Below are 23,096 nucleotides of genomic sequence, written 5' to 3'. Positions count from 1 at the left end.
CTTAGTGCCTGGGACCACGGGAATAGCTACACCGTGGTTATGGGTACTGGGAATATATTTCTGGTGTGTATATATATATAGTAAGTGATATTATGATCTATGTCTGTGGGAAGGCAAACGTGTCCTTTTCATATAATGAATATGTACTACTATGTTGATACTATATAATATGTAGTAGTAATACTATACATATGTAATGCTTATCAAGTCAAGTCCATCATTCCAGGGATGTGAGAGGCAATATGGGGCTTATCACTTGTCACTATGGTAACATCAGAACAAAAACAGCACCAAAATCTAATTTTCTCAAACTCACTGGCATATATAGGTCAATAGTAATCTGAAATAATCTGCCGAAAAACATCTCATATACAATACATAATAAAATTACTTTCAAAACAAATATTAAGAGATATCTTGCAAACTTGTCAAGTAGGTAACTGTTATGTGTATTTTATCTTTTTTTTTGTTTGACTGGAATGTTAGATTTTATAATGTGAATTTGTCTATATGTATAATTTTTTTATTTGTGTTTTTGTTTTATTTTCTATTCGTATTTTTTGTTGTACATTTGTATTTATTTTGTCCAGGACCCCAGGAAGACTAGAGGCTCTTTCATGTGTCTCTAATGGGGATTATTTTAATAAACATAAACATAAACTATGATGGATTGTAACTAAGGCTAACTAAAATATTTAATCTGATTAACTCATTCACTGCCAACGACGATTATACTCATCACCGCATCACGCTAGACGGCGGTATCGAGCACCCTTTCTAACATTGTATCCTGGGCTGTGGGATGGCCAAAGGTTTCGGGTTACATTTCTCCTTGTCGGGCAAGACGAACGGTTCTGCCGGTTACATTGAAGCCCGTCAAATATGCCCGATCCATATGTTATGGTGGATTATTACATGGCGTTTTCACATTCGCCGAAATGCTTGCTTGTGATTGGTCAATAGCGCGTGTCAGAGGTCCGTTATCACACAATAATGACCGCTGTGGAACAATAATGACCGCTGTGCGCAGCTGTTCGCAATCAAGCCCACTGACATCAGTGCAATCAGACACTGCCGGTGTTCTGCTGCCGGGGAAGCTGCCGGCGATGACAGGGGGCGGAGCGACGAGCGGAGCCAGAACCAGTGTTGCGAGTCGATGTAAAATGAATTAGGTATATTGTTAGTAAGTTAGCCATGTAATAAGCGGGATAATGTATAGCTATACTCGATCATTGTCGCAAAATAATTGACCTTCACTGACGTTTAAAACACCTCGCCGAGGCGGCTCGGTATTTTAAACTCTGTCGGTCAATTATTTTGCGACAATGACCTCGTAGCTATACATTATCCCTTACTTATGCCGTCGAGCAAATGGACATTGGATGTATCAGATGGCGATCAAGAAATTGGAATATTGTTTTTGGACACGGCTGGGTGGCGTAGCGGAGATTGCGCTCGTCACCAATGCAAGAGACTCCGGTATCGAATCCCAGTCTCAGCATTGCCTTCGGCTTGGGCCGGCCGTCGTACTGGCTCATTTGGCAGAGTCAGCGGGTGGAAGTCGATGGGTGGGGATTGGACGTTGTGGACAGCGACCCCTACAGGTCGGTTGGGAGACGCGTGCACAGCAGAGACAGGAAGTGGCGAGGGTAGTGTGAGCCTCCCATGCGTTACACCTCGCCAATGAGAGTCCGCGCTGGCAGGCGAAAAGATGTGACAGGCTGCCTCGTGTGCCGGAGGGAACACGTGATGCAAGGCTTCTATCCTCTCTACAACCGACCAGTGGGGGGCATAGTCGAGCAACGTTCAAGACAGGGGAGGGGAGAATTGGATACACGAAATTGGGATGGGAGAAAAATAGAAAATAAGGAGAAAAGGTGGATAAAAAAAAATAATATTGTTTTTGGAATACTCCCGGTCACAGGTAAGGACGATTTGACGTACATTTTTGCTTGATCCTGCAAGGCTTTTGTACCGATCGGGCTGATAAGCGTTTTTAGTGTTGAATACGAATGCGGTTACCAACAATCAAATAATCAGAAACGACCCCCCCCCCCCCCTTTCATGCATTCATGATGGAACATAATACCTATGATGTAGATTTTATTCCGGAACAATAGCGGGTTCAGGCAAGAAACGGCAACGTCTACAATGGAATCGACGTATACTGCCATAACTAAGCATTTCATGAATTACCCTAGACCGCTCTAAAACCATACTTATATTCACCACGGTATAACACGGGAACGTGTACCCACTGTACCCATTCTGCAATCTGCTAATAAAATGTTCATTCAATCAATCAATCTGCACATATTGATTGAATGAAAATTGTATTAACAGATTGCAGAATGGGTACAATACAGTACGGCTCAATACACACAATTGTTAAGGGGATGCAGACCAGAGAAAGACTTTCGTCTTGTTTACATCAGGGTCCCCCATTTTCATTTCATAATGAATTGTAAGTAAGGGTGCAACTTGCTCCGTGCAATCCATTTCTTTGTGGATTTAGCCCTTGGTGTTATAATAGACTCAGACCTAAGCTTTAAATCACACTCAACAAGGTGACAAAAACATCATTTTCCACCTTAGAAACATAGCTAAGGTACGGCTATTTATAAATAAAAAAGACGCTGAAAAACTGATCGATGCCTTTATCTCAAGCCGACTTGACTACTGTAATGCACTCCTCTCTGGCCTCCCAAAAAAAACCACAGAATGACTCCAACTCATTCAAAACTCGGCAGCTAGGCTACTAACTAGAACCAAGAGGAGAGACCACATCAGTCCAATATTAGCTAACCTACATGGCTTCCGGGAACATTTAGAATTGATTTCAAGGTCCTCCTCCTTATATACAAAGCACTAAATGGAACTTGACCAAGCTACATTGCAAATTCTCTAGTCAACTATGTGCCTCCTAGAACATTGCGATCATCTACTACTGGTCTATTGAAGGTTCCAAGCCACAGTCTAAGGAAATCGGGGATGCAGCCTTTGCAAACTATGCACCAAAGTTATGGAACTACCTATGGACATTAAGGAAGCTAGATCTCTTAATATTTTCAAAAATAAGCTAAAAACGTACCTCATCACCATAGCCTTCTAATACACTCCCCTGTTGATTGTACTGTAGCACTATTTTACTCTGTCCATTCTATTGCATAATTTTACTATCTATTCTATTCTACTATTTTATTGCACTGTATTATTTTACTCTATCTATTACTTTTTATTACAGGTTCAAAACGGTCAGGTATTAAACTGTGTGGGTATCAAACAAGAGACTGTCAGGCTTTAAAACTGTGTAGGCCTAGAACTGCACCCTGAGAGGGAGGATTGCCCTGGGTGGGAGGTTCAAAGGGTCAAAGTGGGTATCAAACAGGAGGGAAGACTGTCAAGTTTTAAACTGTGGATACCAAACAGAGAAGGTAAAGACGACTTTGAACTGTTGAACAGTAATCCAGAACTATTTTATTGCACTGTAAAAAAAAAAAGAAAAAAAAAACGTATATTCTATTCTACTATTTTATTGCACTGCACTATTGCACTATTTTACTCTGTCTATTTTATCTTACTCTTTTTATTATTGTCTATTTAAAACTGAATCAAACTATAAACAAGGTGGCCTGTTGGGATGTTAGATCCTAATGTGAAAAACTGTGATTTTATATGTCTGCACTTTATGTGATATTTTTTCTGTTGTGAAGCACTTTGAGCTGCAGTTTCTGTATGAAAGGTGCTATACAAATAAAGTGTATTATTATGATCTCTCTCTCTCTCTCTCTCTCTCTCTCTCTCTCTCTCTCTCTCTCTCTCTCTCTCTCTCTCTCTCTCTAATATATTATGTGTATATTATACACACACACCGGCTTTTATTTTGAAGCCAACTGGCCGGAAGTTACTCGTTTTTCTCTGCAAGGAAACTACTTTGACAGTTTCCTTGTTCTCTGTGGCTTGACTGATTATTTCGCCCTCCTGAAGAAAGCAGCACCGACTGTTGAAAGTGGAAACGTTTCGTATTTAAGTTATTACCACAGCCTGTTGAACAAGGACATGTAAAGGTAGAACATTTAATGTCTACTAGCTAGGAGGATAAGAGTAGCTTTTTAACAGTTTGGTGTGTTGTTGGGGCTAACTGGCTAACTAACTTACCACAGTGAAAATGTCGGACTGGGACCAGAAGAGGAGAGAACAATATCTCTATAATGTACCTCCTGCCGTTCTGTCCGAGTTCTTCCGGGTCATGGACAGCCTGTGTCACTCTGACTGGGTCCGATTTGGTAAGAATCACTATTCATTCTGATCTGACCAACAGCTACAGGTTACAACGTTAGCTTAGGAGCACTCTGTGTGTCACCCTGTGTTGTTCTGGGGCGGCTCCTGACTGTCTCTGTCTCTTTGACTGTCTGTCTGTCTGTCTGTCTGACTGTCTCTCTGACTGTGTCTGACTGTGTCTGTCTCTTTGACTGACTGTCTGTCTGTCTGTCTGTCTGTCTGTCTGTCTGTCTGTCTGTCTGTCTGTCCTGATGAATTGAAAATGGGGGACCCTGATGTAAACAAGACGAAAGTCTTTCTCTGGTCTGCATCCCCTTAACAATTGTGTGTATTGAGCTGTACTGTATTGTACCCATTCTACAATCTGTTAATAAAGTTTTCAATCAATCAATCAATCAATCAATTCAATCAATCATGTCTGACTGTGTCTGACTGTGTCTGTCTCTTTGACTGACTGTCTGTCTGTCTGCCTCTTTGACTGTTTTGTCTGTCTGTCTGTCTGCCTGCCTCTTTGACTGTCTGTCTGACTGCCTCTTTGTCTGTCTGACTGCCTCTTTGACTGTCTGTCTGACTGCCTCTTTGACTGTCTGTCTGTCTGTCTGTCTGACTGTCTGTCTGACTGCCTCTTTGACTGTCTGTCTGACTGTCTCTCTGACTGTTTCTCTGACTGTCGGTAAGTCTGTCTCTATCTGACTGACTGACTTTCTCTCTGAATTTCTGTGTGTCTGTCTACAGGTGTGTGTAAGAGAAGTTCATATTTTACCAGGGTCCATACATCCAATCATTTCCTCTTATTGTTCCTAATAATAGCGATTCCTCCTCTCTCTTCTTCCTGCTCATGATCCAAAGCATACCACATCAGTGAAGCATGGTTTTGGTAGTGGTATGGTATGGTATGGTGTGTGTATGGTAGTGGTATGGTGTGGGTGTATGGCTGCCAATGGAACTGGTTCCCTTATATTGATTGATGATGTGACTGCTGACAAAAGCAGCAGGATGAATTCTGAAGTGTTTTCGGGCTATATTACCTACTCATATTCAGCCAAATGCTTCAGAACTCGTTGGACGGCGCTTCACAGTGCAGATGGACAATGACCTGAATTATACTGCAAGTTTTTTAAGGCAAATAAGTGGAATGTTATGCAATGGCCACATCAATCACCCCAAGAACAAGCAGGAACTGAAGACCGTTGCAGTAGAGGCCTGTCAGAGCATCACCAGTGACAAAAACCTTTGTCTGGTGATGTTAATGGATTCCAGACTGCAGGCTGTCATTGACTGCAAAGGATTTGCAACCAAGTATTAAAAGTGACCATTTTATTTATGGATTCATTGTTCGTTTGTCCAATTACTGTTATACAGTAGAAACTGTTATTACACTGTTATGTGTAATTCCTACACTGTTCACCTGATTTGGATGTAAATACCCTCGACTTAAAGCTGAAACTCTGCACTTAAAGCTCATATTGATTGTCTCATTTCAAGTCCATTATGGTTGTGTACACAAACACACAACACAAAATCTGAATCGGCCAAAAAAATTGCAATCCTACTGTAGTATTCAATACTAAAGATATATCATACTTATTTTAGGGCTGTCTTAAATACTTCAAAGCTTCATTCGATGGGCATGGGATTCGAACGGGAAAATAAAATGTGAATATAAAAAAAAAAATCAATTTTTTTTCCATTATTTTTCCCCCCCCCCGTCCCACCTGCAAAATCTTGCGCCTCCAATGCAACGAACGTCATACGCCTCATTAACTCTGCCTCTCTTTGTTAACTACAACAAGCAATGCCGTTTGTTATTTAAGATGAGGTCGGACTCTGCACTCACTGACAGATTTGTGTTCATTGTGCTGCTTTTATAAAGCCTCAAATGACGGCTTACAATATTTCATAAAAGCAGTTTGTCTAAGATTTTAAAAGGTTTCAACTTTACAGCACTGACAATTCTCTATAGTATTTTTTATAGTGTCCCGACCCATATAAAAACATGTCAATAAAAAATGAAGTCGAATTCTGCCTTTGTCTCTATTAACTACATATAAATATTTATATAATTGTTTGCTTTATAGACGAAGGTTGCGACATAATTATGTAATGTAATGTTGTTGGCTGTGTAACGGATAGCAGCCGCCCAGGCAGCGCAGCTCCAGACTCATTATTAATTTAATTAATTAATCCAATCCAATCCACTTTATTTATAGAGCACATTTAAAAACAACAAAGTTGACCAAAGTGCTGTACAAGTCCCACAACATAAGTAAAACTTTTTTTTATTATTATTATTATTTTTGAATTTCTTTATCTCAAAGCTTTGAATTAAAATCGAATCTCGGCCCCGATGCTTTGACGGCCAAAAAAAGCTTCGAAGGTCAGCCCTACTTTATTTACATTGTTCCCCCAAAACTACTCAGTGCAGCTTTAACATAGATGGTTGGCCCAAAAAAGAACACTGTAGCAGATCCATTAACTTTAACTTGGTTTTAACATTCATTTTTACTTTAATTCTCTTTCAGCCTCAGAGATCCTGACAGACCAGACTGCCATGCGATTGGCTGAGCGGAGGGAGAGACGGACTGACTGGGTAATGAGCCAATGGGAGAGCAGGAATGGGACGGTGGGAGAGCTGATTGACCTATTGGAGCGACTGCAGCTTTTCAGAGCCAGAGACATCATACTAGGCTGTGAGTTGAATACATGAATGAATACAACATACAAACATTTCATTTAAATTTACAGTCCTAGTGAAAATCTGACACACACACTGGATAAAATGGGTTTCAGTGCCTTGCTCAAGGGCACCTTATCTGTAATTTCCTCTCTCTCTCACTCTCTTTCTAGGGAGACCGTGTGTGAAGTCTTCATTTTCCATACCCCCTCCTCCCCCCTCCTTCTCCCAGCCCCTCACCCCCCCTGTCTCTCAGTTTGAACCCCCACCCAAACTGCCCCCCACCCCCACGCCCCCCTGTGCCAACCTGCCAACTGCAATCCTCAGCAGCATGCCAGGTAATTATTTTTCTTAATACACTGCTATGTAGCTTTTTATCTTAGCACCGCTTGGTATTGCACTTTGTTTACATTTTGTTTTGATCTGATGTGTCGGTTGGAATTTAGTAACTTATTACACTGAGGTCCCCTATACTCACTCAACTCCAACCCACATTTTTCTTTTCATAGACTAGGTATGATAAAGTATTTTTATTTTAATAGACTTGATATAAAGGGTTATATTTTTAACATTGTGAAGAAAATTCCCTTCCTCAGTGTACTGATGTGAAGCCAACTCAACAGCAACCCTGAGACCTACCAGGCTGTAGATAAACTGTTTTAATTGACCTGATACCTACCAGGCTGTAGATAAAATGTTTTAATTGACCTGAGACCTACCAGGCTGAAGATAAGCTGTTTTAATTGACCTGAGACCTACCAGGCTGAAGAGAAGCTGTTTTAATTGACCTGAGACCTACCAGGCTGTAGAGAAGCTGTTTTAATTGACCTGAGACCTACCAGGCTGTAGAGAAGCTGTTTTAAAGGTACAGTATAGGTAATCAATCTTCTGCTGCTTTTCCAGACAGACTGCTCCCCAAACCAGGACGTCCTCCCACTAGCCTTCATTCTGGAATACACACCCTGGACAGAAAGGTACAGTAACACACACGTATATAATACATTATGAAATCTCTGCAAGTAGGCACAGTCGTTTTGTATCATGAAGTCTGAAAATTATTTTGACATTGCAGAGGGGGAGGTTGTTAGGGTTTGAATGGTCTAGTAACTATTACACAGTTGAGGTCGCCACCAAAAGTTAGAATTCAAATTAGGAAGACTGCTCAGTATTTTATTAGCAAAACTGGGATGGTCAATATTGGGGGCATATACATTTACCAATAATATTGGCTTTTGAAAAAGTAGACCTGTGAGGCGGCTAGGTGGTGCAGTGGGCAAGGCACTCACCACCAATGCTGGAGACGCTGGGTTCGAGCCCAGCTCTCCACATTGTTTTCAGTTTGGCTGGTCGTCCGTACTAATACAATTGGTAATATTAGGGGGAGGGAAAACTGATGGGTGGGGATTGGACGTTGTGGACAGTGACTCCTACAGGTCGGTTGGTGCGCCTGCGCAGTAGAATCAAGAAGCGATGGGGGCGGCGCCCCTCCAAAGCGCAGACCCCTGACGCTGAAAGATCGTGCTGCGCAGGTGAAAAGATGCGACGGCTGCTACCTCGAGTATCGGAGGGGACTCGTGCTATGTATGGCTTACACGTCCACATTGCAGCCGGCTTGTGGGAGGCATGAAACAGCGTTCGAGATAGGGGAGGGTTGAATTGGACGATACGAAATTGGGATGGGAGAAAAATAGAAAATGGGAGAAAAAGTGGATAAAAAAAAGAAAAAGTAGACCTGTGACTATTAAATATCTCCCATCAGGGCCTGAAATGCTATTTGTGGGGATAAACTGGATTTTCTTATGGATCAGTATAGCTACGCCCCTGGCCTTGGAATTAACATCGGAGTAGAAGACCTGATTGACTCCTGATTTGCACAACCTCGAATGGTCTCTGACCTGTGTATAGGTTTCCTGGAGTAAAGTGATGTTTTAAGGTGTTTGAGAGGTGAAAGTGCCTTGGATAATTTAACCTGTTAAGCCCTAGCCCTATTTTCTGAAAATCCGCCGAAAAATACATACCTAAGTAAATGGAAGATTGCTCCACTTCTACATGTTCTTGGTATTGTTGTGGCTGAGTAGTCGTTGACACAGCAGGAGACGTTATTTCCAATTTCAACAAGCAATTTATTTAAGGAAAGAAGTTTTAACAGAAGAGCTATGGATTAGCAGACAGTCACCATAACTTGAAGAAAAACACTCTGACTTCCCAACTCCACGTGCCCCCAGATAATACCTTCCCAGCCCTGCCCCAACATGACAGATATGATGACGTGACATATTATATCAGATATGACATGACGTACATTAAGATGACACATAGATTTAACATCGAAGAGAGAATAATAATAATAATAATAATAATATCGGATTGCAACAGGGATTGTTGCTAAATGTTCACAGAAGGTAGACACACTAACTGTACTCCAAATCTATGCCAATAACATTCAGTTTTGTGGTAGATAATACCAAGAAATAAGAGAAATAAAAAATAATATCAGAAAAGAACAAGATGTGATTTACTTGAAATGTCTATCTGTCTATACTTGAGGTTGTTTTAAGAACATCAGCCAGACTGTCGCCCTAGTGTCTTTGAGCACTGCTAGTTGACCTATATTAAACTAGTCCACCCCCGTATACACATTTTCCACAACAGTATCTAGGGACATCTATGGATCTCAGGGAATGTATTCCCAGTGTCAGAAATATTGTGTCTGTTACTAGGCTTGAGTAAATTGTGATGAAACAAAGGAGAATATAAATTATGATTTTTCTTTGCATCTTTGACAGTGAATAACACCATGCTAAAAATGACCAGACTGCCACTGAGCTCGTTCAGCACCTTCTTGAGATCACGTGTACAAAGAATCTAAGTAAATTAATAAAGGGAAGATGATTAAACAGAAGATTGTGTAGATACAGTACTGAAATCTGCCATCCGGACACATGCAATTTGAAATATTATTATAGAATATAGAATATCAGGTCTATAAATTACCTTATTATAGCCAACTTGCACATCTATGGATTGGGCCAGATCTACTCTTTCCAATTCCAGAGTTCAATTTGGATTTAGTATCACCAGGCGTGCAGGAAGAACCGAGAATGAAATCTACTGTATGTACAGTTCCATTCTTATAATGGATATGGCTCCGCCATTTTGTATCGGATTGCAACAGGGATTGTTGCTAAATGTTCACAGAAGGTAGACACACTAACTGTACTCCAAATCTATGCCAATAACATTCAGTTTTGTGGTAGATAATACCAAGAAATAAGAGAAATAAAAAATAATATCAGGAAGTAATTTGCTTGCAGGAAGCTGGAATCGGCTGGGAAAGGTAGTTTTTCTAAATGTCAACGCTCATTGAGAGCTCCAGATGCCCTCGCCTCATATGACTACAAAACCTTTAGCGACGCTAATTCAAAATGCTGTCTTGTGCTGCTGGGACGAAAATGATCGTTTGGTCGCAGCTTTCGTTACAGAGTAGCGGGAGTTGGTTGGGCTTGACGTGCCGAGACAGCTTGTACACAACCCGAAACCTGTCTGGCCTCACGTAGCAGGGTTTCCCATTAATTACCTATAATGTATAATGAACCAAAAAAAAAGTTAATTAAAAAAAACTATTTTTTTTAAATATAAAGTTTGCCAATAGGGATGTATCAGTAGTATTGGCAGTGGTAGTAGTCGTAATAGTAATCCACTATATTTTTTTATTTTCTAAAAAATAAACCAGTTCAACACAGGTAACCACTTTTGCTTAATTTCTTTGATGGCTCAAATGTATGCTCTAGTCCAGTGGTTCCCAAACCTCTTCTCGAGACACCCCAGCCATTCCATGTATTTGTTAAATTCCACCACCAGCACACCTTGATTCAACTAATAAAGAGCTAGTTGAGTTGAATCAGGTGTGCTGGTGGTGGAATTTAACAAATACATTGAACGGCTGGGGTGCTTCGAGGAGAGGATTGGGAAGCACTAGTCTAGTCGATTTTGTGTTTTGAGCACAAAGTTCATCATAGATCTAGCCTCTTTATTTTGCTCTCAAAGTGCACCAGATTGATGCATTTAACTTTAAAATGTACAACAACAAAAAATATTACGGGGGGGCATGCCCCCGGACCCCCCTAGAGGGTCGGAGGTTCACCCCCCAATGATAGTATCTGAAAATCCTGTGGGAAACACTGCATGGTATGAGGCTGCAATCCATTACCTGGAAGACAATAGGTCAGGGGAGGGGACTAACAAACCAACTCCAAAACACCAGAAACCAGAAATGGTGGAAGGTTGGGCTTGGGGCCAGCGACCCCATCCTGTAAAAACCCATTGCTACAAAAACGTCAACAAAGAAAAACCAAGTATCTCCGGCCCTGAGAGAGGATGGACCTCAGGTAGGAAGTATGACGCAGTGTGGTGAAAGCCGGAATCATCCGGAAGCTACCCTGCCGACCACCATTCTCTCAAGCAGGGCCATTACCACCATCGGAACATGGAATGTAAGGACCATGTATGAAGCCGCAAAGACTGCGCCGGTGGCGAGATGAGGAATTACAATCTTGCCATACTCAGGCCATGAAGAGGACGATGCACACCATACCCAGGGAGTGCTCTTGATGCTGTCCAAGGCTGCCCAGAGAGCACTTATTGGATGGGAGGCACATGGTCCTAGGATCATTGCAGCTTCCTTTAGAACTATGAAGGCAAAAATAAACATGAACATTATCCAGTGCTATGCCCCTACAAATGACAGCAATGAAGAGAGAAAAGAAGAATACTACAGCAGACTACAGGACATCATTCAGAAATACCCAGAAAGAGACATCAACATCATAATGGGAGACTTCAATGCCAAGGTAGGAAGTGACAACAGAGGCTATGAGGAGGCAATGGGAAAGCAAGGTATAGGAGAGATGAACGACAACAGGGAGAGATTCGCAAACCTATGCGCCACTAACAACCTGGTCATCGGCGGAAGCATTTTCCCCCACAAAAGGATACACAAAGCTACTTGGATCTCACCGGACCTCAACACCGCAAACCAGATAGACCATGTGTGCATCACGAAGAAGTTCAGGAGGTCCCTTCAAGATGTATGTGTTAGGAGAGGAGCTAATGTTGCCTCAGACCACCACCTCCTGGTTGCCCGGCTGAAATTAAAGAAAAACTGGACAGGCGAGAAGAATCGGAGACAAACATTCAACACGGCACTTCTGAGAGACCCAACCAAGTTAGAAGAATACAAACTCACACTTAGGAATAAGTTTCAAGCCCTGCAGGAGTTGATGGAAGAAGAGGAGGAAAACATTGATAAGAGGTGGAAGTCTGTGAAGGAAGCAGTAAGTACAACGTGCAAAGAAGTACTGGGCCCGAAGAAACACAACCATAAGGAGTGGATATCAGCAGAGTCATTGAGGAAGATAGAGGAGAGGAAACGAATAAAAAACGAATCAACAACAGTCGCACAAGAGCCGAAAAGGTCAAAGCACAAAACCAGTACACAGAAGCCACAAAAAGAGTTAAGAAAAGCTTCAAGGCAGACAAGAAGGACTATATAGAGAGTCTTGCGGCAGAGGCTGAAGAAGCACTAGACATGGACATTTTAAAGACTTATATAACACCACCAAGAAACTGTCAGGAAAGTTTAGTAAACCAGAAAGACCAGTTAAGGACAAAGATGGACAGCCAATCATCGGAGAGGAAAGACCAAAGGAAAGATGGGTAGAACATTTTGAGGAACTGCTAAACAGACCAGCACCACAGGACCCACCAGACATCCAGCAAGCTGACGGGGATCTGCTGATAGACTGCAGCGTGCCAACAAAGGAAGAGATCCGCAAAGCCATCAAGAAGCTGAGGAACAGCAAGACTGCAGGACCCGACGGTATTCCGCCAGAGGCACTGAAGGCCGATATAGAGATGATGGAAGAGATGCTCCATCCTCTCTTCAAGAAGATATGGGAAGAAGAACACATCCCATCAGAATGGAAGGAGGGCTACCTCGTCAAAATACCAAAAAAAGGAGATATGAGCCAATTTGCAAACTACAGAGGGATCACACTATCCATCCCAGGAAAAGTATTCAACAGGATTATACTGGACAGGATGAAGGACGCCGTCGACCCACAGCTACGAGACCACCAGGCGGGCTTCCGCAAAAACAGATCCTGCACAGACCAGATTGCAACATTGCGGATAATACTGGAGCAGTCATTAGAGTGGAATTCACTACGATGACACTACGGAGTGCCAGAGAAGTACAGAAATATCATCAGGAACTCCTATGAGGGGATGACCTGCAGGGTGATTCATGGCGGTCAACCCACCGACGCCTTCCAGGTAAAAACTGGAGTGAGACAGGGCTGTTTGTTGTCGCCATTTCTGTTCCTGCTGGCAATAGACTGGGTCATGAAGCAATCCACAGCAGAGAAACGAAATGGCATACAATGGACATTATGGACGCAGTTAGAAGACCTCGACTTTGCAGATGACCTGGCCCTTCTCTATTCACTGAAAATCTATTCACTGCTGCATCCACAGGGAGGCTCTAGCTGGCAAAGAAATGGCTGCTGCTAAAAAAAAAAAATTTGGACGAAGCGGTAAGAACTGTCAATTTTATCAAGGCCCGTCCATTGAATTCACGGTTTGCAGCTTTATGCGATGAGATGAGCAGTGATCACCGGCAATTACTTCTCCACACTGAGGTCCGCTGGCTATTGAGAGGAGAAAGGTGCTTGCTCAGCTCTACGAGTTGCATGATGAAGTTAGAATGTTTTTACTTGACTCAGAATTTGATCTTTCACATCGTTTCTGTGATGCTCAGTGGCTTGCCAAATTGGCATACATTTTTGAGCATTTGAATGGACTCAATCGGAGTCTTCAGGGGGGAAGTCAGTGACACTTTTTCACGTGCAAGACAAACTCTCTCTCTCTCTCTCTCTCTCTCTCCCTCCCCCAAATCCATTCTGAGACAACGGACTCAGTGCGCAAGTCGCACGTAACAAGAATTTCTCTGTCGTTAGTGATGACGTTATCCGTTGCCAGTCTCTCTCTCTCTCACTCTTACTCTCTCACTCTCTCTCAAGTAGCCAAATTACACTATAAAACTAACTGGATAGTTGATTTAACTTCATTAGCTGAACTATTCTAAAATCATTAAGTCTGCTATAAGCGTAAACGTGTGTGTGTGTGTGTGTGTGTGTGTGTGTGTGTGTGTGTGTGTGTGTGTGTGTGTGTGTGTGTGTGTGTGTGTGTGTGTGTGTGTGTGTGTGTGTGTGTGTGTGTGTGTGTGTGTGTGTGTGTGTGTGTGTGTGTGTGTGTGTGTGTGTGTGTGTGTGTGTGTGTGTGTGTGTGTGTGTGTGTGTGTGTGTGTGTGTGTGTGTGTGTGTGTGTGTGTGTGTGTGTGTGTGTGTGTGTGTGTGTGTGTGTGTGTGTGTGTGTGTGTGTGTGTGTGTGTGTGTGTGTGCGCGTGCGTGTGCGTGTGCGTGCGTGTGCGTCCCATCTCCGGTCTTTACTTTATATATACGTTTGATGTTTATTTATTTTTACTGTTTGCATACGAGGTGGTCCGTGAAATTTTTGATAACAATTAGTGGTCCGCATAAACAAAAAGTTTGGGAACCACTGTGATGGAGGAGCCAGATCCTGGAAGATCTAAACCAGTTACATTATTAGCCCTTTATAAACAAAAGGTACCTAACCCCAACGAAATATTTAAACCAAGCATCGACTCCTGATCATAAAAAAAGATTACAAAGAAAAGAAAGGGATTATGATGTACAATAATAATTATGCATATAATGGTGATGATGATGACATATAATAAAATTGTCTAAATTATACATAATATATAATTATGAGATTAATCTATTTGTAGTAGTAGTCGTTTTATTCAGTCATCATACACAATACAATATGCACAATCATTCCAAACCGTAAATATGGTCAACTGTCTTTTTTTATTTCTTTATTTTTTGGCAGTGTGATTTGTGATGATTTATATGAAGTATGAGGTTATAACTATAAAGTATACTGTATTATATTTAAATGTTTTCCATTCTTTGCATTTGAATTAATTAATTCATTCATTCATTCATCTATTTTGTCTCTCTGCCCCCACCAGGCTCCAGTCTCCAATGTAGCGCCAGCTCTCACCAGCGGGGCCATGTATTGGTCCTATGAAGAGGTACATGCTGCGACAGAAAATTTCTCTGCAGCCAGACAGATAGGAGAAGGAGGGTTTGGTTATGTCTACAGAGCCACCATGAGGAACACTATGCTGGCGGTCAAGAAGCTCAAACAGGTCAGCATGGATGGGATATGATCATTTTAGAAACACTAGTATAGTTCAAAGTGAGGAGAGCATTTATGGGGGTAAACACTAGGAAAGCTGCAGGCCCAGATGGGATAACAGGATGAATACTTAAAGTCCTGTCTGTGCCAATCAGCTAGCCCCAGTGTCCACTACTATATTCAACCTATCCCTGGCCGAGTCCATGGTCCCTGCCTGCTTCAAAGTGTCCACTATAATCCCTGTACCAAAAAACTGCAGACCGGTGGCACTCACCTCTGTGGTCATGAAATGCTTTGAGAGGCTGGTCAAGGATTACATCTGTGCCTCCCTCCCTAGTACCATGGACCCATTGCAGTTTGCTTACAGGACAAACGGGTCCACTGACGACGCGGTCTCCCAGGTACTGCACAACACCCTTTCTCACCTTGACAGTCAGAAGGGGGGCTATGTGATATTGCTGTTCATTGACTATAGTTCAGCTTTCAACACCATAGTCCCCACCAGACTGGTTGACAAGTTGATCGATCTGGGTCTGAACTCCGCCCTGAGCGCCTGGATCCTGGACTTTCTGAGTGACAGGCCCCACTGTGTGGCCAGGTTCAGCTCCAACTCCATAGTGAAGTTTGCGGAGGACACGGTGGTGGTGGGGCTGATCTCTAACAATGACGAGAAGGCCTACCGGGAGGAGGTTGATGTACTGGGATAACAGCCTACTCCTGAACATTGGTAAACAAGGAGCTGATCGTGGATTTTAGGAGAATACAGCGGGGGGGACACAAGCCACTGGATAAATGGGGCTATCGTAGACAGGGTGAGCAGTTTTAAGTACCTGGGAGTCCACATCATAGAGGACCTGACATGGACAACTCACATAGACACTGTGGTAAAAAAAGTCGAAACAGCCCCTCTACCACCTGAGACAATTAAGGAAGTTCAGAGTATCAGGGAAGATACTCCACTCCTTCTATTCCGGGGCTGTAGAGAGCATTCTGACTGGGAAGTGGGAACATCACTACCCAGTTTGGTAACAGCACATCCCAGGACAGGAAGGCCCTACAGAGAGTGGTGCGCTCAGCAGAGAGTACTACGGGTATTGCACTACCACCCGTGCAGGACTTATACAACAGGAGGTGCAAATCCAGAGCCTGCAGAATAATGAAAGACCCTCACCACCCCAACAACAGCCTGTTCAAGCTGCTGCGGTCAGGCAAGCGCCTCCGCATATACGCAGCAAGAACAGAGAGACTAAGGGTCAGCTTCTTCCCTCAGGCCATCAGATCACTGAACACTGATCTCTCCACACACAAGCACACATGAACACACACACACACACATGAACACACACACACACACACACACAACACATTCTGCACTCGCTCACACACAAACGCACCATAGGTCACTTTAAACACAAGAAAAGGACACTTTAAACTAAAGGAAGGAAAAAAGGACACTTTAAGAAAACTTGTTGTGGTCATTGCATAGTATAGTTAGAAATAGCAAGTATAGCATTAGGGACATAGAAGTAAAACTGTATATTGTATAGTAGTGTACATAGGACCCAGTGCCTTTAAGTTGTAGCTCAACATTGTATTGCAAGGGCGGCTAAGTGGCGCAGTGGGCAAGGCGCTCGCCACCAACGCAGGAGATGCTGGGTTCGAGCCCAGCTCTCTGCGTTGCTACCAGCTTGGCTGGTCGTTCATACTAACACAATTGGCAGTATTAGGGGTTGGGAAGCTGGTGGGTGGGGATCGGACGTTGTGGACAGCGACTCCTACAGGTCGGTTGGTGCGCCTGCGCAGTAGAATCAGGAAGCGACGAGGGTGGCATGTCCCTCCCACGCAGACCCTCGCCGCTGAGAGATTGCGCTGTGCAGGTGAAAAGATGGACGAAAAATACACCAGTCTATAGATATAAATTTCCCCGACATAACTGCCGCGACAAAATCCGTGCATGCCTTGGTTATCCAGATACAGATTAATTATCGTCTCAGAATAACGTACAAACTAAGTGGCTATATCTTTTACAGCGTATTTTACGTCTATTGGCAATAATTATTATTAGAGGCTCCATCCAGTCTATAGATATCAATTAATTGTCATCTCAGAATAAATATAAATGGCGTTGTCTGTGTTTTTAGCTTATCTTTTACAGCTCTTTTACACCGAATAAAATAAAATCATATTACTCATATTACTCGTTTTACGACAAGATCCTTAGCCTACTCTTGTGTTTTTTTCTATTAACAGGATTCCCTACCAGGTGGGGTACGAAGCAAAAGATGGTAGAGCGAGTTTTGGAGCAAGCTCCTGCCCTTCGTAGAGTGTTAGTGGATGACAGCCAACATTTGATACCAACTTGGCAGGACATAGCGGTCCTTGAATCTGTAAATGCGGCACTCAAACCGGTGCAAGACTTCACAGATGCACTGTCATCAGAGAAAACGGTCACTGCGTCTGCTGTCAAACCGGTCTTGGACCTTTTAACAGATCTGCTGCTGTACCGGAGGGGACGCCTGTATTCGAAACCCAAACGGTGCATGCTTCCGCGTTCGCGTTTTGCGCTCTGATTGGCCACTGCTGTTTCTGGTCGCACCAATCGTGTGACGGCAAGTTCTTTCACCGGTTAAGCTTAGGCGCTCTTTCGAAGTTGGTTAAGGTTAGTTTGTTTTAGAGCAGGGCGATAGAACGCCAGCCCTGATTCCAAACTCTAACCTTAACCAACTTCGAAAGAGCTTAACCAGTGATAAACTAGGCGTTAGGTAGTTTGCAGGCTGTAAGAGCCGGAAATGGGCGCGTCACGCGATTGGGCGCACATGTCACATGACCAGAAACGTCAGTGGCCAATCGGATTCGCAAAACGCATGCACCGTTTGGGTTTCGAATAGACGCGGAGGGGACACGTGATGCAAGGCTTCGTCCACATTGCAGCCGGCTTGTGGGCGGCATGGCCTAACAACATTCGAGACAGGGGAGGGTAGACTTGGACAATACGAAATTGGGGACGGGAGAAAAATAGAAAAATGGGGAGAAAAAGTAGATAAAAAATAATATTTTCTTTTCATAAAAATTATTAATAATTTAAGATCGATTTTTCTCATAGCTACGAGTTATCGATTAATCGATTACTCACGCCCATCCCTAGTATATGTATGTTGCAATTATGTATATATACACTGTGGTATAGGTATGTATGGTTATTGTGACTAGTATCAACAACTGCCTGTAAATTCTACCTTCCTAGAAGCTATAACATTATTTACAAAAAGTACCCAAACCAATGTGGCAAAGAAAAAAACCTGTGTAACTAGACAGAGAAATAATCACATGTTTTTCACATCTGCCTAGTTCTGCTGATTGGATGCCAATAAAATAAAATCACCATCATCATCAGCCAATATATGTTCACTGATATACAGTATAATTAATCGCCAAGGACGACTTTAGACGTCATTCCTCGCCATGCGTAATCTGCCAATGACGTCGTACAGCGTCTTTGAGATCAATATTTCAAAAATCTGTCATGGCAATCATATTTCACCCACGGAGACTTGAGACTTGCTGTTGATCTCCTCTCAACTCTCCAACGGTTCAAGACCGCCATCTGGTGGCCGATCGGTGAATCGCCAAAACCGGAAGTGACGCGCCGGAAGTGGTGCTCACCCATATTTCGTCCGGCCACTCGCTATCGCTAGCGGGACTCCAGCTTGATACACTGGATAGCGATCCGTTGCCAATAACTCGATAAACAACATGATTTGGACGTATATAGTATTATACAACCTGGAAATGGATTGCATATAACAACATCCCATAATAGCGATCTTTCTGCTCCACGCTGATCACCCAACGGTCAGAGGAAGCTGCGGTGAGTTTCAGCGTGTTTGATTATTATTATACATACACACTGCTCCGATCAACATATCACCCATACTAAATAAATTATTTAACGTCGGCCACAGACTTATAACCCCCCCTCCGGTCACCAGCAGATGATGAGGCATGACGATTAGGACCTTGTCCAATTGAAATTTTTTATCTGACGTCAATCGGCAATAAAAACTACATTTGATGATCTAATATATGTATTTGTGGCTATAACTCGTTCTATGGAATGCTGCAGAAAACGATAAAAACATATTTATACTTTAGACCATATTTTAGTATGAATGTGTGAATGAAAAAGTAGAACGTTGCTACATCCTAAACGATAGATACTTGATGTTGAATGGGCCATAGTAATGTCGATTTAGCAATACAATTTAAAAAGTTATAGCCCTGCAAAGAAGGGGAACATCTCCATAGACAAATAGAGCTGGCAGAGGACGGTATAAGGATGGATATAAGCGTGGCAGAGTTAATTACCCACTTTTACTCAGACTGATCATCCGATATTGGTCACCGATATTGGTCACTGATATACTGTATAGTGCATCTCTAGTGGAGAGTTTCTATATTAATTGTATTTTTACATTTGTTAATTATGTATCTTTAATTCAGTTGTGTGTCTTTGTTGTCAGGACTCTGCGTTAGACTGGAATGTTATAAAGGAGAGCTTCAGGACAGAGGTGGAAAAACTGTCACAGTAAGTCAAAACTCTACAGTAACTCTATATCCACATAATATATCTACAGTAACTACATCCACATAATATGACTACAGTAACTATATCCACATGATATATCTACAGTAACTCTATCCATCCACATACTATATCTACAGTAACTCCATCCGATTACATCCTGAATTCACCTGTTCTCTTCTACTTTCAAAACCTGGTTATGTCTCCGTATACCGACCTTGAGAAAGACTAGTCTTACAGCCTGACATAATGCCTCAACATAGTCTCTGAACACAGTGGACGGGTCCCCATCTACCCACTGTATTAGGTTCTGTGGTGATGGCAGCACATCATAAGTAGCTCCTGTTAGGAATTTAGGAATACTCCACAGGTCCTTCCAGCTAATCTTCTTCTTCTCTACACTTTACCTGTTCATCCACTGTCCCTGCTTAGCCTGGGCCACAGCCTTTGTAAACCTCACTACTTCCTCTTGTCGCCGTTCCTGCTCCACTACCAGCTTCCTCCTTTCTGTGGGACCTGCTTTACTCCATACTGGCTTCCCTGAGCCTTGTTGCACCTTGTTGTTCGACACCATAGACCACACTGTCCTACTGTCGCGGCTCGAAAAATATGTTTGCATCACAGGCGTCACCCTAAGTTGGTTCAAGTCCTACCTGACTGGCCGGAGCTTTTCAGTTCAGCTAGGAGAATTCTTCTCATCTGCGGCCCCTCTTACCTGTGGGGTGCCCCAGGGGTCGATAATGGGCCCCATCCTTTTTTGTATTATACATGTTGCCCTTAGGCTCAATCCTTGCTAAGCACAACATGTCCTTCCACTGCTTTGCCGACGATGTGCAGATCTACCTACCCTTAAAGGCAAAAGGTAAGGTCACACTGCCGCCACTGTTGGATTGCTTGGCCGACATCAAAACATGGATGAGTTTTCTCAACCTAAACGAGCGCAAAACCGAAATAATTTTATTTGGAAACGCTTCTGTTGACCCTACTGTCGATCCAATATCCGCTCCTCCGTCAGAAACCTTGGAGGACTAAGCGCTCGTCACCAACGCGAGACACTGGTATCGAATCCGGCTGTCAGCGTTGCCTCCGGCTTGGCCGGCTGTCATACTGGCTCAATTGGCAGAGTCAGCGGGAGGGAAACCGATGGGTGGTAATCTGGTCGTTGTAAACAGCGACTCCTACAGGTCGGTCAGGGCGCCTGCACAGCGAGGAAGGGAGATGGTGAGGGTAGTGTGAGCCTCCCACACGTTACACCTCACCAATGAGAGTCCGCGCTGGCAGGTGAAAAGAAGTGGCTGGCTGACTCTGCATGTATCGGAGGGGACATGTGATAGTATCTATCAACCCTCCCTAGACCAACCAGTGGGGGGCACATGCGAGCAACGACCAGGAAGGGGAGGGGGGAATTGGCATGACTAAATTGGGATGGGAGAAAAACACAGAAAAACAGGAGGAGAAAAAGTGGATAAAAAAAATAAACCTTGGAGTAATCGTCAACAGTACTTTTAAATTTGATAAACAGGTTAGCTCGGTGGTTAAAACTAGCTTTTTCCACCTCAGACCCCTGGCTAAGACCAAAGCCTATCTCTCCCAGAAGGATCTGGAGAGGGTAATCTATGCCTTCATTTCAACCCGGCTAGATGATTGCAATGTGCTCTATGTTGGCATTGACCAGTCGCTGCTCCGTCCCCTACAATTGGTCCAAAATGCGGCTGCCAAAAAGCGTGACCACATTACACCAGTCCTGGCTTCACTCCACTGGCTCCCCGTCCGTTTCCGTATTGATTTTAAATGACTGCTGACTGTTTTTAAAGCTCTAAATGGGCTGGCTCCATTATACCTCGCTGAGCTCCTGTGCCACCACACCCCATCCAGAGCCCTAAGGTCTGCTGACCAGCTGCTGCTGGAGGTTCCCAGGACCAGGCTCAAAACCAGGGGGGACAGAGCCTTTGCTGCTGCAGCCCCTCGGCTCTGGAACAGCCCCCCCCCCCCCCCCCCCCCCCTCCACATTAGATCTGCCCAGAGCCTAGAGGCCTTTAAACCGCTGCTTAAAACGCACCTTTTTCCCCTGGCCTTTGACCAGAGTTAGCCGGCCAACTGTACATTACGTTTGCTGTTACTCTGGACTTTTTTATCTATTTTTCTTGTCTCTTTTTATATTGCACCTTGCTCTTGTTTCTTAGTGTACTATACCTTTTACTGTAATTTGTGTATTTTAATTGTTACTGTATTGTACTGTAATGTTTCTTCTTAACTTTTGTCTTAAGTCCACTAGTGAATGTCTGTATGCCTACAAGCTGCCTCTGCTTCCTGTACTGCCTGTCCATTTCCTCCCTCTAGTTGGATTTGGGACCAAATTACTAACTGTATCTTTGCTCCATGATAGCAACAACTCTGTTCTTACCTTCACACACTTGAACTCCTCTGTTAGACTCATTACTGGTAGGTAGCTGGAGAATGCCTTTCCCATACAATGCCACACTACTAATACACAGAGGAACTCCTAGCCATTTCCTAATAGACAAATTAACCAATCTCTCAAGCCTTTCTACCTTTTGATATTGGCACTTCATATATTGACAATGGCCACATCAATTTAGGGAATAAACCTAACTGCAAACACCATAACTTCTGGAAGCAAGTTTTCCTAAGTTGCTCTGTCTGTTGACTATCATTCAACTCTTCATTATACCACCTACCCAAACTTTTCACTGGCGTCTTTATAGATGGTATTTAGTGTGGTGACCCAATACCTAGGGTCAAGAGCCAGACCAGGCTTCATCCAATGAAACACAATCCCCCTATGTGAATCCACCCCTTAACATCTTGCTAAGTGAATTGATCCCTTAACATATTGCTAAGTTAATTCACCCTTAACATCTTGCTAAGTGAATTCATCCCTTCAACAGCTTGCTAACTGAATTTCACCCTTAACATATTGCTAAGTTAATTCATCCCTTCAACAGCTTGCTAACTGAATTCATCCCTTAACATCTTGCTAAGTTAATTCATCCCTTAACATCTTGCTAAATGAATTCTTCCCTTAATGGCTTGCAAAGTTAATTAATCCCTTAACAACATGCTAAGTGATTAATCCCTTAATGGCTTTAATCTGTTCCTCTCCTCTATTAATCTGTTCCTCTCCTCTATTCATCTGTTCCTCTCCTCTATTCATCTGTTCCTCTCCTCTATTCATCTGTTCCTCTCCTCTATTCATCTGTTCCTCTCCTCTATTCATTTGTCCCTCTTCTCTGTTCATCTGTTCCTCTCCTC

At 43.1% G+C, this 23,096-nt stretch overlaps 1 protein-coding gene across 1 annotated transcript in view; it reads left to right on the top strand.

The window, feature by feature from the left end:
* The first annotated feature begins 4,030 nt into the window (after nt 1-4,030).
* irak1 (interleukin-1 receptor-associated kinase 1) overlaps nt 4,031-23,096 on the top strand; it is a 42,633-nt gene continuing 23,567 nt past the window's right edge. The window contains exons 1-6 of the mRNA XM_084333991.1: nt 4,031-4,286; nt 6,804-6,971; nt 7,129-7,293; nt 7,859-7,929; nt 15,072-15,251; nt 19,762-19,826. Of these exons, the coding sequence (XP_084190117.1) occupies nt 4,169-4,286; nt 6,804-6,971; nt 7,129-7,293; nt 7,859-7,929; nt 15,072-15,251; nt 19,762-19,826 (767 nt within the window). The 5' untranslated portion in view covers nt 4,031-4,168. The remainder of the gene's footprint in view (nt 4,287-6,803; nt 6,972-7,128; nt 7,294-7,858; nt 7,930-15,071; nt 15,252-19,761; nt 19,827-23,096) is intronic.

Source organism: Notolepis coatsorum, assembly GCF_963971535.1.
Source record: "Notolepis coatsorum genome assembly, chromosome: 17".
Lineage (NCBI taxonomy): Eukaryota > Metazoa > Chordata > Actinopteri > Aulopiformes > Paralepididae > Notolepis > Notolepis coatsorum.
This window is presented reverse-complemented; position numbering and strand designations above follow the sequence as displayed.